The sequence below is a fragment of the Odocoileus virginianus genome, chromosome 28 (assembly GCF_023699985.2).
Source record: "Odocoileus virginianus isolate 20LAN1187 ecotype Illinois chromosome 28, Ovbor_1.2, whole genome shotgun sequence".
In the NCBI taxonomy this organism is placed as follows: domain Eukaryota; kingdom Metazoa; phylum Chordata; class Mammalia; order Artiodactyla; family Cervidae; genus Odocoileus; species Odocoileus virginianus.
Genome location: NC_069701.1, coordinates 31,291,290 through 31,309,629, shown reverse-complemented (window position 1 = coordinate 31,309,629; position 18,340 = coordinate 31,291,290). Strand labels below are relative to the sequence as shown.

Sequence of the window (18,340 nt, the reverse complement as noted above, 5' to 3'; positions counted from 1 at the left end):
TGTATGATGAATGACTGCTGCTCCCCAGGCTGGTTACCTCCCAGGTAGATGCCGCTGACACCCTCCGGGAAGGATGGCTGTCCCTCCCTTCCCTGCAGAAACTATCCTGTGAGACTGGTCAGTGAGAGTTGTGAGAAAGGCATTGGCTTTGGTCCACTTTAAATGACAAAAGGGGGCAGTTCATCCATGCTGAGTGGGACCACCGGGCAAAAGTTTGGAGGTGAACTTGGGGCTCCAGGGAAATCAAGGTGACCCAACCTGGTGGGTTTCAGGCTGCCTGTCTAAGGATGCTGACCCCGAAACGCTCACTGGTTTCAGGGGCAGCATGTGGACAAGCCAGGTGTTTGATAGGACTATCACGCCATGCCTTCTTACCGCTAGATCTCCTGTCTCCTCCTCAGGACCACCAGGAAGGCCCAGTTGGGCATCACATTGGCATGCCCAGCCCCTGGGGTCTCCACCCTCGTACCCTCCTCCCGTCTCCCCCATAGCCCTGATTCCTCACCGTCACCTCTCCTTTCACAGACTGTGCTCTGTGACAAAGCTGAAACCCCTTCACCCTGAACTCATCCACCCTGGAACTCATTCCAGGTATGGCTACACGTTGAAGAACTCAGGGCTTTCAGTTACAAAGAACACAATTTGTGCAAGTGAGCAAACAGGGCTGTTTTCTCAGGCATCTTGGTTTGGAGAATCTGGACACACCCTGGAGTGAAAGGAATGACACCGGACGAGGAGCCAGAAGGCCTTACTCTGCTCCTGGTTCTGCTTTAACTCCAATGAACCTGAGCAGGTCACCACCCTGCTCCACACCCTCTCTCTGTGTGAAGTGACCGTCAGGGAGGTCCATGGACATGCTCCTGGATGCCGTGTATTTCACAGTCTTCTCCAAATCTGGCTAGAATTCAGCAAGTTTCTGCGCTAGCATAAGGCCAAATGACTCTTGTGCTTAGTCATGTCCGACTCTTTTCGACTTCACAGACTGTAGCCTGCCAGACTCCTCTGTCCATGGGGATTCTCCAGGCAAGAATACTGGAGTGGGTTGCCATGCCCTTCTCCAGGGGATCTTCCCAGCCAAGGGATTGAAACCAGGTCTCCCACATTGCAGGTGGATTCTTTACCATCTGAGCCATCAGGGAAGCCCCAGAAATATATAAATCTTTCCTCAAACCAGACTCCTCCTCCCCGCAAAGTCATCAGATTAGATATTTACATGGAGGGAAGTGGCCAAAAGCAGTGAAGTGACATTTTATTGTCAAACAAGCGGCGTCATGAACCCCCATGCGGGAAGTAGGCTGCTCCAGGTCCCCAGGACCCTTCCACCTCCAGGTTCCAGCCTGGCTCTGCCCTCTGTTCAGATGCTGGATCAGAGGCTGCAGACCCCGCCGGGGCCCGTGTGTGTGACACCTGGAGAAGTCTGGGAGCTGCTGCCCCACAATCCGCTCAGTGAGACCAGGAGAAGCACTGGACGGGCAGCTGTCCAAGCCCTGAAGGCCAGGTGGGGAGGCGGTCTCCTCTGAGGCAGGGCCTTGGCTCACTGTATCCCACCAGAGTACCCTCCAGAAATGCCAGTTCTCATTGCTTCACTGTCTCAGATCACTGCAACTTTGCTTCTCCATTTAGTTCACACCTAAACTCTCAGCCATCAAGACCCACCCCCCACCTAAGTTTTCTTTCTGCATCTGTGACTCTGTTTCTGTTTTGTAAATAAGTTCACTTGTACCATTTTTTTTTTTTGAGGGGGGGTTCCAAATATAAGCAATTGGATAGTATTACCAATTCAATGGACATGAACTTGGGCAAATTCTGGGAGATAGTGACAGACAGGGAGATCTGGCATGCTGCAGTCCGTAGGGTTTCAAACAGTCGGACATGACTGAGCTAATGAACAGCAACAATAATGACAAAAAAAAGAGAAAAGACTGCACCCCCAGGGGAAGACCAGATGACACACTCTCTCAACACCCTTGGACATACAGCCTCAGACCCACCAGGTGGGGACACCCTGACTTCCCCAGAGCCCCACGTTTACCTCCAGCCTTTTGCCAGTGGTCCAATGAAGCATGGAGGAATTGCCCCCTTTTCTTATTCAAAGTGGACCAAAGCTGATGCCTTTTTCAGGGCTTTCATTGATCACCCTGATGGGCTCACCTTGGGACTCAGTTTCGCTTGCATTACAGACCAGTGTGAGGCAAAGAGCAGAGTCTGGGCATGGAGAAGGCCTGGCCAGTGGTGACCTGGGCAGCCATGGACACAGTACAGTCTCTCTACTTGCCAGTGATGTTTGAGAGCATTCAGCCTCCAGGGACGCTGTGAGGGTTAAGTGAGAAGATACACGAGCCTGAAGCACTGCTTCCAACATACAGAGATGCTCACTAAACATCGGTTCACTCCCTCCACCCCGACCTTCAGGAAGAGGGTTTTGGTCCATCTTGACTTCTTCTCTGACCTTATTTTAATTCCAATTTGATAATAACCCGATTTTTTTTTTTTTTTTTTTTTTTTTAGTAAGAGACCACAGACACCTACATCTCTACCTAGGACTTCAGACAACATCTAGACATTAGCCACATATCGGAGAAGTCGTGTGGGGATGGGGGTGGAGCAAAAGGAGTCTGTTCATCCACCCCAACAAAGACCTGTCTATCCAGGCACTTTTGGTTGCAAGAGACAGAAACTCAATCCAAGATAATTTAAGCAAAGAAGGGTGTGTGTCTCCCGTCAGGCCTGACTTGTCCTACTTCCAGTGACGCCCTCTCCTCTCGTTCTCATCCTGGTTTTGGTTCACTTCATTTCCTTGCAGACTTTCTGCACGTGTTAGGAAAGCTGCCCCCTTGAGCACTGCCTATTTCCACACAGCACCTAGAAGGGTCTCAGGGGAGAAGCTGATTGGCCAGCCCCGGGCTGCCTGCCCCACTTCACACACAGTGTTCCAGCTACATGGAGCTGATTCCTGGGGGCAGGTGGGGCGACAGTGAGCCAGTCTCCCTTCCCCCAAGCCTGGAGAATACTGCTGGCCTTGAGCATCCAGAGGCAGTGACTCTCTGTCATGTTCACGTTGAATACTACCCAACACTGCGATTGGTTTTCTTGAGCAAGCTGATTATAAAGACACTGGAGCCAATGTGTGTGTTAGACATCATAGCAGATCTTTCAGAGTCTTCATCTTGGTTCATCCACATCGACTCTCTGAAGTAGACATTATTATTTCCACTTTAAGGACAAGATGGGCGGAGATGAGATGAGAAAATTGAGGATTGCAGAATTGAAGCTGATAAACGGAATTAGACTCAAATCCAGGTCTTTTGATTTTTAAATGCTAAATTCTTTCTGTTATATTACTGTGCCGTCTGGCTTCTTTCTGAGATGATGACGATAACTCGTAGAAACCGAGGCCAGATGCCTGTGCCTATAATTCCAGTTAGAAAACACAGATCATGCTCCTCTTGTAGGAATGTGGATTTAAATCTCTGTGTCCCTAATCTCTGTGCTGCTAAGAGTTCAACTTTCATTGTGATATCAGCTTAGGCAAATTATCAATACATCAGGAAATCAGCTTGAAGTCGACTTCTCAAAATAGAGCCCACAGAATTCTGGTGTTATTGGTACCCGGGACACATCACCTCCATTCATGTCAAAAGTAACCTTATCCACTGGAACCATGTCCGGGAGAGCTTTCCAGGGAGACCCCTTGGAAAGGTGGGGGCCATTTTCTTCCCCACCATGGCTTTCTCCCTCCCAAACTGACACCTGCAAATCAGAGCTGGGCCCCCTGCTCCTCCCCAGGTGTGGGAGGGTGGGCAGATCCCTCCCCCAGAAGCAGCGCACCGCGGTCCAGCCTCAACCAGGCGGCACGGCCACAGCAGGTGGAGCGGAGCGGAGCAGCGGCTTTTGTTAACTCCTGCACATCATTTCAGGGCTGCTCTTTAGACTGAAGCCCCTGCGGTTCTTTCCATAATAGCTGCGAGGAATCAAACCCACTGCCCACACCCCTTTCCTCTCCTCCCACCCACACTCTCCTCCTCCCGCCTCGTTCTCCTCCCCAAGGGCCTCGGTCTCCAGCCTTGGATCAGGCCCACCATGTGCGATCGGTTGCCACCCTCCTCCTAGGGCTGGAGGGCTTGCCGTCCCGTTCAGCAAGGGGCCAGGAGCACGTGGCCAGCTCACAGAGAATCAGTCCCCACTTGCCCTTGCTCACCACACAGAAGCTTCAGCTTGTGCCATCCTGGCTGCCTCTCCTCAGAAGTTAGAGCCTTCATCCATTTCCCTTCCTTATTCCTCTTCCTCGTTCCTTATCTGCAAACAGAAAAATCACATCCTCAGTAACGTTCTCTTAACATCAAAGAGTGTGGACGGTGAGAAAATACCATTCTGGCTAGAACAGGAGACCCTGTTCTGATGTTAATTTTGTCTTAGGACCATTCATCCTCCTCTCACCCTTGAACTGGGAAGTAAATGGTGTATATCATGCATCTGGATGATCCAAGAGGCGAGTCTCGTTGTCCTGCAGACACCTGATGAGAAGTACTTGAGCCTTTGAGCTCAGGGGAAGGAGTTCTGATTGTTGAGTGAGGAGCCGAGATTTCCAAGGGTCCCCTCCAATCAGAGCTTCCCCTAATCAGGACCTCCAGAGCACAGAATCTCTGCTCGACCCAGACTACCCCACACGCAAGGACCTGCTCACCCACTGTTCGGGGCAGCTGCAGCAGAAGATTCCCAGCCCTGGGGCCTGAAAGATTGAGATTCAAATGGAAAAAGGAAAGGAAGATTGCCAACTGCCTCAATGTGATCCATGCTTTACGTAAGGAATGGGCCTGGTTGAACAGACCCCTGGGTGTGGACTGCCCAGGACCGGCTTTCTCATCTGTAACTGTATTAATGATCTGTTGACTATCCAACAGGCCTATGCATTCAGCCCATGTCAGAGGAGGGGAACAGATGTGTTCTCCATCGTGTGCTCCTGTGAAACATGAGGGCCGCTGGGAAATTTTACTCGGTGGTAAATCCAGCCTTGAAAGAGCTATAGCTCTCCAGACAGCTTAGCACCAAGCAGTACTCAGAGCCCAAATTAGACTTGTGGTTTGATGGCCCCTGAGGAGAGCTTTCGCCTTGGTGAACGCACAAAGCGATTCTGGAATAATGCCTGCCAGGAGCTTAGTTCACAAACACCAAGAGCTCCTCCCAGGGACACGTGGCAGACCACTTCAGTTTCAACCTGATGAAAATGGCAAAACCGTGAAAACTGGCTGATGGTTACAATGTATGGCGGTGGTGGTCACGGAGTTAGAGCTAGTACCCCTATGTCAGATGTGGAGTTTGAGCTGTCTCAACTGAGGCTCCCCTGGCCCCTGGGAGGCTGAGCCTAGGGTTTGGACCAGCCAGGTGCCCGCCCAGCCTGTGTGGGCTGTCAACAAGCTGTGCTGATGATGACAAGTGTCTGTTGGGTGTGCCTGTGTGTGCCAGGCATAGTTATATTATCTGTGTATAGAGGGTAACTAATACAGATCAGAATTTGTTCCAGGTTCATTTTTTTATCTTTTAAAAATTTTATTGCAACCTAGTAGGGCAAGATCAGGGCTCACAAACATGTTTCAAGAGCCCCAAAGTTAGGTGCTGTTTTTCTGTCTCTTATTTTTGATTTACGGTGTCTCTTGACTGCATCTTCTTCTCTTTGCTTTAAATCTGGTCTCTACCTCACTTTCAAGGTATTTTATTATGACTCTCACCATCTCCATAGGGCTTTTAAAACCTGTTGTAGAAAACACCCATCTATCACTTCTTGGCATTTGGATAAAATTACTAATTGTCTGTGCCAACCATTTGCAACTCGATTACTACTAAAAGTAATACATGGGGAACTTCCCTGTCGGCCCAGTGGTTAAGACTTTATCTTCCACTGCAGGGGGTATGGATTCAATCCCTGGTTTGGGAGCTAAGATTCCATCCACATGCCTTGCAGCCAAAAAGCCAAAAAATGTAAAATAGAAGCAATAGAGTAACAAATTCAATAAAGAGGTCAAAAATGGTCCACATTTAAGTAAGTCAGAAAGAAAAAACACCAATACAGTTTATTAATGCACAGATATAGAATTTAGAAAGATGGTAACGATGACCCTATATGCGAGACAGCAAAAGGGACACAGATGTAAAGAACAGATTTTTGGACTCTGTGGGAGAAGGCAAGGGTGGGATGATTTGAGAAAATAGCATTGAAAGATGTATATTATCATATGTGAAATATATCACCAGTCCAGGTTTGATGCATGAGACAGGGTGCTCAGGGCTGGTGCACTGGGATGACCCAGAGGGATGGGATGGGGAGGGAGGTGGGAGGGGGGTTCAGGATGGGGAACACATGTACATCCATGACTGATTCATGTCATTGTATGGCAAAAACCACTACAATATTGTAAAGTAATTAGCCTCCGATTAAAATAAAAAATTGTCCACATTAAAAAAATAGAAAGTAATGTACAGGTTTTCCTATATTTTCTCTGTGGATGTTTGTGCTGTTTCATGTAAATTTTAATATCATAGGCTATTAATAATAACAAAGGGGTTATACAAAATATATATTTTTTATCGAGTCCCTATATCTATTTGAGTACATCAGAGTATTTAGCATAGGATAATATTCTAGAGGTTGGTCTGAGAGACAAATGCCCAGGTTCACATCCTGACTCCATTGCTTACCAGCTGTGGACAAGTTTTCCTTGAGTCTCAATGTTCTCAGCTGTAAAATGGGCATGATAATTGCACCATTCATAGGGTTTGAGAATTTAATAAGAGAAAATTGCATAGGAAACTCTGGCCCTCATGTCTGGCACATAGCAAATGCTCAGTAAATGATGACTAGAATGATTTGTTTATTATTGTGGTCACACTTACGGATGATTGGTAGAAAGTAGTGAATGTAAAGATTTATTGCAGGTCAGGGTGAGGACACTTGTAAGTGTTAGTATCTCTGCCTCTCCTCCTAACTGCTTTCCAGTGACCCGTCATCTTCATCGTCACTCTGGAGAGCAGAGAAGTGGCGATGACGACGCCACCGTGCCTTCTGTCCTGGGCAGTTATCGCTGAGGCCACTCTGAAGCATCTAACCGCACAGGTCACCGTGCGGAGCACTGCAGAAGACCGGTCTAGAGACAAAGTGCTTGTCCCTTGGGAGTTAGAGACGGCAAGGACATTTTGATAGACTTGTGAATTAGATTGCAGTGGCTTAAAAAGAAAATCTGTTAATACAAACACCTTTAAAATGAAGAGACTTGAGACACAGTGCTCCGGTTGTATGAAGGGAGGACAAGGCGAGCTGCCCACTGTCCTCTGTGTGTGTGTGTAGCTCCGGCTGGATGCAGACATCCAGACCCCGATGCTCCTTCCGCTCGGAGCTGCCTGGCTTCACACCTGCAGGGGGCGCTGTGCTTCTCACACTGCACAGGGTGAGCAGCGCCTCTGGGGCTTGTGTAGACGGCACGGCTGTTTCCAGTCCACCTGTGCACTCAGTATCTACTTTCATTCTAGGCAGCTCGGGGATATATACAGCAACATTACTATGGGGCTTATAAGGAAGTATAATAGCTACTGTGGAAGTCTGAAAGACACATTTCAAAAATATGTGGGTTGAGGCATCATGATGGTACCAGATATATCAGAATCAGCTAAGGAAGGTGGTGGGAACTGGCTAAGTTTTCCAGAATTTTTGCTCACATCATAAAAATTGCTTCCAATAAGAGAAAAACTACAAACTAGATCATCAATTTTCACAGCCCTTAGAAGATCTTTCAGAAAGTCCTCACATCTATTAGACTATCTCTGTCCGAGTTATAGTGTACCCATCATCAAGGACGTGCATATCTGCAGCTCTCTGAGGACATTTGGTAACCACACACAAAGTATATACCTGGAAAGTTCATCAGCGTGTCTAACCTAAGTCTGTCTTGCTGCAGTTTAAATAAGCCGCAGGCACTTACATTATTCGTTGCCGTGAATGTGGGTTGCTCGAGGCACACAGAATAAACTCCTCCTCTGCTCCCTCTTGGAGAAGCTTCTTCATGTGCAGACTGCAGTCCTCAAATCTCAGGAGCTCTCTCCCTTTTCATGTTATCATACGCACATGGATGACTTCAGGAAATAAGTGAATGAAATATAGGCGTAATGCAGGTATTCTGAAACAGGAGTGACAGGAGAAGAAAATAGAAAGTTATTTACTATTTTCCAAGCCATGAAATAGGAGATTGATTGGAAAAGGTGAAAGATGAGAGAGAGAGAGAAAAAAAAAAAAATCTGTCATTGAATGATATTTTCATTGGAGAGGAAAATAAATACCAACAAATGATATTTGACTCATCTTTGCAAGTTTCACCAAGCATGAAAATGTCCCTTTAAAATTTCTAGTAAGCAGTGGCTGGCTATGGGATTTTTCCAGTGTAAAGGGAATATGAGTTCAGGAGGCCTGGGAATGCCAGAGGAAAGGGAATTTTTGATGTTTGGGGCTCTGAGACTGTCGGTTTAAAAAATGAAGGTAATATAGAAGGGCCAAAGTGACATTTATCATGCCATCTCTCCAGGCTCCTGTCTCTTTAATCAGCTAGCCTGATTTGCCCAGTAAATGATTCTTGAGTGTGTGTGTGTGTGAGCGCGCGTGTGTGCCTGCGCGCGTGTGTTGTAGCTCTGTCAATCCTTGGATTAGAACCAATGATTGCAGCTCGTAGGAGGGCTGTCCAGGGCCAGATTGTACGATGTGTCTCCGTGCCAGAGTATGAGGAGAGATAATTACTGAGAAGTCACACTCTCCCATCCTTGGCTTTCTTGTGGCGTCCTTCAGCAAAACAGTGGATTTAAATCTCCTTCCACCAGCTCGAGAGCAACGCAATCTGTCAGGAAAGAAAGAGAGAGAAAACCGAACCTGACAAAAAAGAAGAAAAAGAAGAAAAAAAATCATGAAAACCATCCAGGCAAAAATGCACAATTCTATCTCTTGGGCAATCTTCACGGCGCTGGCTGCTCTGTTTCTCTTTCAAGGTAAGAGCTTGCTATTGATCTGCCTACAGCCGACCCAGGAATTGTACCCTGTGCTGTGGGTGATTCGCAGACTCTCCGAGTCGGCTCTGCTGTATGGTTTGCAGGTGGAGGAGAGAGCGTTCGCTCGCGTTCCAGCAGCATGGCTGGGACGTTCTCCTCCCTCCCAGGCTGTGAGGGTATTGATCCGATTCTGGCTGCTAGGGGAACAGGCGGGGGATGTATGTACATAAGTAAAGCGTGCCTGGGGCTCCTGTTTGGTAACGTGGCTGTTTGCTGGTCCCCTGGCTGTCTGTACATTCTTGCACACACACGATGGATGGAGACACATGGAAGCCGGGGAATTAAGGATTCGGAGGGCGGCAGGGGAAGCTGATGCGTTGCTTGTGGTACTGGGAAGAAATTTCGAGAGGAAACTTTAAATATCTATCGGCCAGTAAACTTGCAAAGCTTCTGCAAGGAGCAAACGGAAAATGCAGGCTAGGCATAATCAGGTAACTGTGCTTTGTGGTCAGAAAGCCAGCTCTGAGGGCTGAATCAGTCTGCAGCAGAGCTGGGCAGCCGGGTTAGTTTTCTGTGTGTTTGGGGGTGTGTTTGTGGAGGGGAGCAGCGGGGGGTGGTTGAAAAGCAGATAAGAGGCTGCGGGAGCAAGCAGGGCTCTGAGATTCAGGAAAGCTCTCCTAAGTTGAAGGAAGAGAGGCAGTAAGAGTCGAATGCTAATGTTCTGTTTCTTTCTCTGGGAAGCCGAGCCCTCTGGGCCGCAGTCAGGGCCGGGCTTGCCGAGTTGTGGTCCTGCTGTGCTGGGGTGGGTGGGAATCCACTTCAACCTGGAGTCCCCTCGCTGCACCGGGGGGCCCCAGCGCTCCGTCCCAGCTCCCACCTCCCAGCAGGCTCCCACCTCCCAGCAGCCGCTTTCCCTGCCCACCTGCTCGCCCCACCCGCCCTGTCCTTTGAGAATCTGGTGTGCCTCTTTCTCATTAAAGACCCCTGCGTTCCCAGGCACTGAGGTGGGCAGAGAAACTTTCCCCGATGGTTGCCCAGCTCCGTCTCCCACAGGACCCCACTTGGGAGCTCAGCGCTGGCCACTGCGTCCCCAGAGGAAAGTTGGCTCCCGGTGGGCGGGGGTGGAGAAGGCTGGGGAGTCCCACCCATCCGGTTCCCTTCCCCACTGCAGTACGGGGCTCTCGCGGTCCCCACTTCTAGTCCCCCGAGTTCCCCCTGAGGGTGGTCTTTGGTGACTGTCCCCTTGCCGGAGTTGCAGAGGCGTCCACGCAGATGCGCAGGAGGTGGGCAGAGAGGGACTAGGCTGGGAAGGATCAAATGCCTGCGAACCCTCGGCTGGGGCTCAAGGAGGGGGGAGGGGACCCTGGAGGGCTCTGCAAGGATGAAAGGAAGTCCGTAAGTCCATCAGATGGGATCTCCTTGCCCTGCAGCTCCCAGCCATGGGGGCGGGGGGCACGGGCCTCAGGGTCTCCCTCCTCCCCCACAGGGCAGTGGGTGTGAGCGTGAAGGAGGCCACGTGGAGGCAGCCCTGACTCCTGTTACATAACATGGAGCAGAGGCGGCATGTGTGTGTGTGTGTGTGTTCACACGCACTCCTGCTTGTACCTGGGTGAAGAGGGGCTCACCCAGTGAGATCAGGGCCCCAACTCTGGCACTTGGGAAATTGAGCCCAGAGCCAGGCAGCCTCCAGGTAACAGCTTCCATCACGCTAACCACAGAAATGTAAACCACATGGGGGAGGGGTGGGGGGAGGGGTCCGGAGGAAGGGACAGGGAAGGTCCCAAGACCTCCATCATTCCCATCCATCCTGAGGTTTGAGTCTCTTCCATTTTAACCTCTGACTGGAGACAATTGCCAAAATTCCACCATCCACAGCCCCACTGGCAGCTTGCCAGGAGCCCCAGGGCCATACTGGATTTACATATAAATTAGCATATGTGATTTTTTTTTTTCTCATCAGAAATAAATGCAGGGAAGCATAATATTTGCTCATACTTTGAATCATTCTTGAACAGATGAGAAGAAAGTGGGGGTGTGAAGTTCTCCCCCCTGGGAATTCTGATTGTGCATTCTTGTTGCCATCTTGGGTGGGGACGGGGGTGACTGGGTTACCCCAGCCCTCCTTACATTCTATCAAATCCTGAATTTAATAAGACAAATCATGGCCTTACTTGCACTATCTACCTCAAACCAGCTTTCAATAAGCTTTGATGTGTCATAAAAGAACCGGGCTGCCCAATTTTAAGGCAAAGTGACCCCCAAGACCCACCCCCCACTCCCTCCCAGTTGGACCAGCCACGGTGACTTGTGTTTTCACTTTCAGGGCCTGGGAGCTGGAGTGGGCCAGTTACCTCTTATAAAACTCACAGAATTACTCAGGCAGCCAGGTCTTGCCTGCAATAACCCACCCCTATTGCATTGACCCAGTGGGACTAGTTAGAATGCAGTACACATTCTAAGGCAATTTTTTTCTTCTCTGTTTTTGTTTTAGGCTGGCTCTTCCTAGAGCCCTTACTTCCTGGGCTTCTTGCCTTCTTGAAAAGCTGTTGGGGGCTAAGGGGCAGTTGATGGACCCCTCCCTGACCTGCTCCTCACCCCAACCCACAGCCGCCATGATCCAGCTTAGAGGAGGAGGGAGTCAGCCCCGATTAGTGATAGGGGGAGGGTGGGGGTGATTAGCGCCCAGGGGCTCTGGCCCTAAGACGCTCCAGAGTTGATTAGCCAGAGCTCCTCCTCGGCCCTGGGAGCCAGAGCAGCTCCTGGATGAGGCGCTGTCCTTTTCAGCTCACCGCCCACCTCCTGCCTCAGAGAGGAACGGCTGGTGTGCAGCATCTTCCCTCTTTCTAGAAACCCGACCATTTCTCCTTCGAAGGATTAATGCTCCTTTCAACACCTTCCCAGGAGCTGGGCTAGATTCCTGCTTTACCTTTCTCATTTTCTCTCATCTCCTCACATCCCACATCAACTACCTGCCCACGTACACAGCAGCAGGGCAGAGGGGAACAGAGAGGACATGGAGCTGGGTTCCCCTCTCTTTCTCTGGGCGCCGGCGACACGGACACGGTTCAGCTGGGCGGATCGGCCAAGTTCCTGCCACTCACAGCAGACACTTGGGTGCCAGCCGCAGCCTGAGCTGGGCAACGCTTCTGAGATGCAGGCAGTGGGGGTGACAGATGAGACCGTAACAATGTTTACTGGCAGAGTGAAAAATCAGTTTGGGGTGATGGGCTCCTGGGCCTGATGTAAGTAAGCATTGTGGGCACTTGGAAGCATGGCCAAAAAAAAAAAGAAAAATTAAGGGGAGATGACAGAGGAGCTTCACAAAGTGGACATTAGCTGCCAGGCTTGGAGTTTCCAACGGGGGAGGCAGGGAGGCCACAGGCAAGTCGTGGAGTGCATAAGAACTGCAGCTTCCCTCTACTCATCACACCCTGGGACTGCCCTCCGGCCGTTGGATGGAGTTGGGCACAGAGTCCCAGCCGGGGGGCGTTCTCGGGTGGCACTTTCAGGCTCTTCCCTTTCATCACTTTTAAAGCCAAAGTGAGCCCCAGAAGCCCTCCTCGCAGCTGTGGCCTCTCCCCCTGTCTTCCGTGGCTTCTCAGTGGCCTGTCTTGTGGCATGGGGCTGAAGGGTGCTGAGCTGTGTCCCTAGGGGGCCTCTCCTGGTTCCTTGCTTGAGTGTGCCAAGGGGCACTGTCCCTAGCAGCTCCCTGGAGATCTGCCCCTGCTCCCTGGCAGCCCTGAGGTGCAGCAACCCAGGCTGGGGCCAGCTACTTGTCATGGATGGGTAACACCAGTGTTGATTTCAGCCACGGTTTATCCCTCGGGATGAGGTGTGCTCTCCGGACATCCTAAGAAGGGGTGGCCTGCAGGACAGGTGATTCCAGAACCGGTAGGAAGATGCTGGAAGGATGTGCGATGCTCTCACTATCTCCTTATGGTGGAAATACTTCAGAGAGGATGACTGTGTCGAGGATTTGTCTCTGTTCCAGATATTTTAGGTCTGGAGCTCATAGCCTGCTCCTGCCCATCAACTAGAAAGAGGAAGGTGTTAAAAACACCACCACCAACAATCCACTTTGCTTTATATTTAACCTCAGCAGAGGTCCTATGGATCCTTCAAACACTGTAATGGGCGTGCCTGTCTGTCTGATTTCCAATCGTTTCAGGTGGCCTGAGCACAGCTGGGTGGGGAGCAGGTACATCTGAACACAAGTTCCCTATGACTTCCATAGGTGACAATACTTCCCTCTGGGAAGTCTCCCCACCTGTCTGGCAGGCCGGGGAGCACCTCCCCCAAGGGCTGTAAAGGCTCATTAATGCTTGTAACGCAGCAAACATGTGGTGCTAAGTGGAGCTCCACGCTGAGCCTGCTGGTACTTATGCAGCTCCTTTCCTTTCTGCTCTACTGGCTTGTTACATGTTTACTTTATGTCTGTAGTCATTTGAAATTCAATAAAACTAATTAAACATAAAAAAATGAAACCATGCAAAAATAAGGTAATCGATGGCGTGCAGGTCCGATGGGGTCTTGGGTACCACATCCTCCGGGGTGTCTCCTCTGCAGACCTGGTGGCCGGGCCCTCCTTGCCGTAGAGGGTCCGCGGTGGAAGAACACCAGAGGGAATTTAGAGGAAAGACGCGGGACCACGCCTCCTGACTCTTTCCTAGTAGGAGGAAGACTTTTGCCAGGAGGTGTCAGGGGGCGGGGCCAATGGCAGAGGGGCGGGGCCCTGGGGGGAGGGGACATGGGAGGAACCGGGAGTTTCAGAGGGTAAAAACCAGATGTAAGCTGGACTGGCAAAGGGTGGAAAGAAGAGGCCCCCATCCTCTGCTTTGACTGATTTCGTTCAGCAACCTCTAGAGCTTATGTTTATGTATTTATGTGTGTGTGTTTCTGCAACCTTCTGAACTGAGCCTGCCCTTGCTATGGCAGCTGAAACTTACAGGAGCGTCCACGGAAGAGATGTGCATGTCCCTCCACCATCCCTCTCCTTCCCTCTCTGCCAGCTTCTCCCTCTCTTCCTCTCCCCTCTTCTCCCTCCCTCTTTCTGCCCTCTCTCCCCCTCTTCTCTGCCCTCCCTTTTCTGTTTCTCGCCGTCCCTTATTCTTTCTTCCTTTCATTTTTCCTTCTCCTCCGTGGGAAAAATAATTGATCAGCTGACAGATCTGGGTCAGGCTGGCAGGGGCTGCTCCGCCTCATGTAGGGCTTGCCTAGGAGAGGGGGGAGGGGGGGTCTGTCCTCCCAGGTCACAGGAGCCCAGATGATAAACTGCAATGGTGGGGGGGGGGGTACCAGGGAACCAGTGGGGAGTTCATGTCCGTAAGGTTGGCTGGGGTCCCACTGAAGGCAACATCCTCAGCTGTTGCGTGTCTGATACCCCAGGGTTCCACATCCTTTCCCCCTTTGCCTCTTTCCTGCTTCTGTTCCACTTGTACACCCTACTTGTTCCAGTTTCTTCCCTCATCTTTCTGCTTGCCCCTCCTTTTCTGTTCCTTCCCAAACCAAGACAGGAGATCACAGATTCTCCCCCGCTTAAGTCATATTAGAGAAATGGCCTTTTGTTTATTTGCAAGAAGAAAAACAGAAACTCTGCCAGAAGAGCTCTGTAAGTCATTTGCAAACTGCAAAACAAACCAACAGCGCTTCACATTTCCATTGCTGAGAAAAGAGTATTTCAAGAGAGACTGTCAAGCTGAGAAACCAAATATTGGAAAACACATTCTTCAGCTCTGTTACTAAGGACATCTTAGGTTACTAAATTTGATTTTTTTTTTTTTTTTTGGCTTCTTGAAGAGTGTTGCCCTTTACAGTAATAAAGGACTGTTCAAAAGATGGACTGGTTTTGGCTTTAGTAGCTCATTCAAATTCACTCTCCAGAGGTACCTCCTTGGCTTCATCTTGGTGGTGTCACCAAAATCCAGTTCAACACAGACTAGATCTTGTTGTTTACTTGTGCATTGGTTCAATCACCTGGCGAGTGTTTATTGAGTTCCTATTACGTTCCCTGCATTGTTGTAGGTGCTGGGAATATATCAGTGACCAAACCAACTAGACAGAGTACAGTCCCCAGATTTGATTCGATTTGTCATCTTTTTTAATCACCTTGGGAAGAACCAGCAGGATTATCAGAAGTAGGGGTGGAGGGGCGCTGGGTGACATAGTCTCCTGCACAGTTGCTTGCGCAAATTAGGACGGGTGGCAAGCGCACACCAACCCTGGAGGCTTGTTTTTAGATGAGGAGCGTGGGAGAGCGAGTGCAGCCAGGCTCTGGGTTCATCGCGTCAGAGGTGCTGCCTCTGTTGCTCCATGGTGACTCCCGGCTGGAAGGGCTCAGGGATGTGTGACGCTCCCTCCTTTAGCATGTGGGCAGCAAAAGCTGCTCTTGGTGCTTGGTGACCACTGGCTCTCGTCATTGTCTTTCAAGTTATTGGTTGGTTCTTGGCACCACTGCCGCCCTGGCCAGTGGCCTGTCCAGCGCCTTCGTACCCTGCCTTCTGCAGAGAACTGGATGGCCAAAGACAGCAAGGGGTGGGGGTGCTTATGAGGGACAGGGTGGGGTGTGCTGAGGCAGCTGATCAGGGTGAGGCGAGTGCAGCTCATGGGGTCCTGACGGTTTCCTATTTTAGGGTGGGCTTAAGATGACCTCCTTTCTGAGAATTCTTTCTTTGCTCCCTACTCGTGTACTCAGCCATGGACTGAGCCCACCAGTCTTCCCTGTCCATGGGAATTTCCAGGCCAGAGTACTGGAGTGGGTTACCACTTCCTTCTCTGCTCCCCATTCATCACACCCTGATTTAGGGTTCCTGAAATGACAGACAAGCGTCGTTGTTTGTTTGTTCTCCTCTGATGCTATAACTGTGGTTGGGACACAGCCTTTTTTCAGTCATCAGCTTGTGTTTCCAGCCGTACGCACCCAAAGAGAATCCAGCTTCCCTTCTGCTCACAGTGTGAGTTGTGGCTGCCCTCTGAACGCTTTAAAGGGGTTGCTCACCTGGCTGCTTCTGTCTGAATTTCCGTAGTGCTGGTGACTCTTCTTAGCATTTCCCCTGTAGAAGTACAGGTAAGTACCTTTCTCATGGATCCATGATTCTTCAACTCAAGCAACCTGGAGCTATCTGCCTCTACTGAGGTTAGGAGGTCCTCATGAGACAGGTACAATGTGCCTTTGCTTGCAATACTCCTATTTTCTAAGCCATTGGTCCTCAAATTTGTTCTACCATGGAATCACCTGAGGAACTTTATAAAAATGCCAATACCTGGAACCTATCCCAGAATGCTTACATCAACATCTCTTTGTGAGATGTTCGGATATTTTCCAGAGCTCTCTAAGAGGTTCCAACCTATGGCCAGGTTTGAAAGCCATGCCTCTTCGGTTATCAGAAAACATTCTCCAACCTGGGATAAGGCACATCCCTTCTAGGAGCCTCTGTCACTTCATCTCTAAAATAAAGTGGTTGGACTAAAAGATTTTCAAGTTTCACGTCCCACATTTTGCAATTCTGCAAATAGCCTTTCTGAGTCTAGTACTTGAAAGGTAGTGGTGCTAGGGGAAAATATGCAGAAGCAGTGTCTGTTTGCAGGAAGCTAAGAATATAAACACAGCCACAGACGACCACAGTCAGAACATGTGAGTGGTGTGTGTGCACACAAATAGTGCACACTGTATCATACACTCTATCATGTATCCACACATGCCTGTGTTTCTCGTCTAGAAGGCATCTTTCAGGTGGGAGGGAAGGACGAACAAGCCACAGCATTTCAGGTAGTGGGACTCAGGAATGAGAATGATCAATTCCACAGGAGAAATTCCAGAGCCTTGGAATGTGTGAATGTGGGTCAAGAATGGATGTGTTGGAGCCTGATTTAGCACGAGCTAAGTGATGGTGAGTCTTGGCAGAAGCTCCATTCATAAGTGTGAAGATTTCCATCTCTCTCTCCCAGCCTCCACTCCCGCTCACTCCCCAGGAACCCGCTACCCAGCCTGCTGCTTGCATCTCTCTCCTTCTCACCGGCAACAAAGGCTCCGTGCTCAGAACCCCAATGGCAGTTTGGCAGCTACTGTGTTAGGGCGAGGGAGGCTGGCTCTCGCCTCCAAGCCAGGTCACACCCTGCAGCGCAGGCAGGAGCGAAAGCATGCCTGTTTTGATGGAGTCAGCAGGTACAGGCGGCACAGGGAGAGCAGAGCTACCGTGTGGATTTATGCCAAATACAGTCCCTGGGTAACTCACGAAGTGTTCCCGCTGCTCCGTCAGCCAGGCCAGTCACAACCAGCTCAGGCCCAGAGAGACTTTCACATGGTTTATTTCAATCCCCCTGTTGGAGCTCTAACATCCCAGTGGTGCAGCTGCACCACTCCAGTGTGGGGGAACTTGCCTCTCTCCAAAGCTACTGCATCTGATTGATCAGGAAGACAGGGAGACAAAGGAGAAGAATCTGTCCTCTTATCGATTCCAGCCCCTTGCTCTCGGTTTGGAGAGGAAACACAGCATAGTCGTTGGATGGTCTGGGTCCAAGCTTTGGTTCTGCCACTTCCTAGTCTGAAATCTTTGGCAATTTAATCAACCTCTGAGGGCAATTCAGTTCCCTCTTGTACAAAACGGAGCTAATTCTGAGACTTACATTTAAGGCTGGTGTAAGGATTACATAAGTAACTGCAGAGAAAGTGCTCAGAACACTGCCTGGCACACAGTAAGCTCTCAATAAATATCATCTATAGTATTACGAGGCTGCTAATACTACTACTCACAGGATGAAGCTGGTTTTTCTTCGACATGACTTTTCTTCAAATATTTGAAAACACGATCCCCTCCCCTTCTCCCTAAGATTCCAAGCTTTTCTCCTGTTTTCTGTATAATCATTCATAGAAAGGGTGCCGATGGCCCTTTCCTAAAATATATTCTCTTTTCTTTTTATGCTGTTTTTCTATTTCTGCTGTTTTCTTCTTAAGGTAAATCTCTTCGCCGTGTGCTTTGAGTATTAGAGGATGTGGCCTCACCTGATTCTAAATCCAGATAAAATGAAATCTCTGCTCTCTGGGAAGGCATGACCCGGGGGTGCCAGTCTCTCTCCAAACCCTTTGTCCTCTGGTTCCGTGAATTCCTAGGGCTTTGCTGCGTCTTCCCCCTAGTAAGTGTGCACCTGCTCCCTCTACTGATAGCTGTCCTGTCCACCTGGCTAAAACTTGTTATGATTCAATACAGAACTCCAGGCTCAGCGCCTCTCCGAAGCTCCGACTGCCTTCTTTTCTGCCCCCCACGGCTCTGGCACGTCCTTCCTGGTCTTTGCTTCTATTGCAAGTCTGCGTAGCTCCCTGCTG

At 49.9% G+C, this 18,340-nt stretch overlaps 1 protein-coding gene across 1 annotated transcript in view; it reads left to right on the top strand.

The window, feature by feature from the left end:
• Positions 1–8,641: 8,641 nt before the first annotated feature.
• Positions 8,642–18,340, top strand: part of NTM (neurotrimin) — a 944,459-nt gene continuing 934,760 nt past the window's right edge. The window contains exon 1 of the mRNA XM_070457405.1: positions 8,642–9,021. Within this exon, the coding sequence (XP_070313506.1) occupies positions 8,940–9,021 (82 nt within the window). The 5' untranslated portion in view covers positions 8,642–8,939. The remainder of the gene's footprint in view (positions 9,022–18,340) is intronic.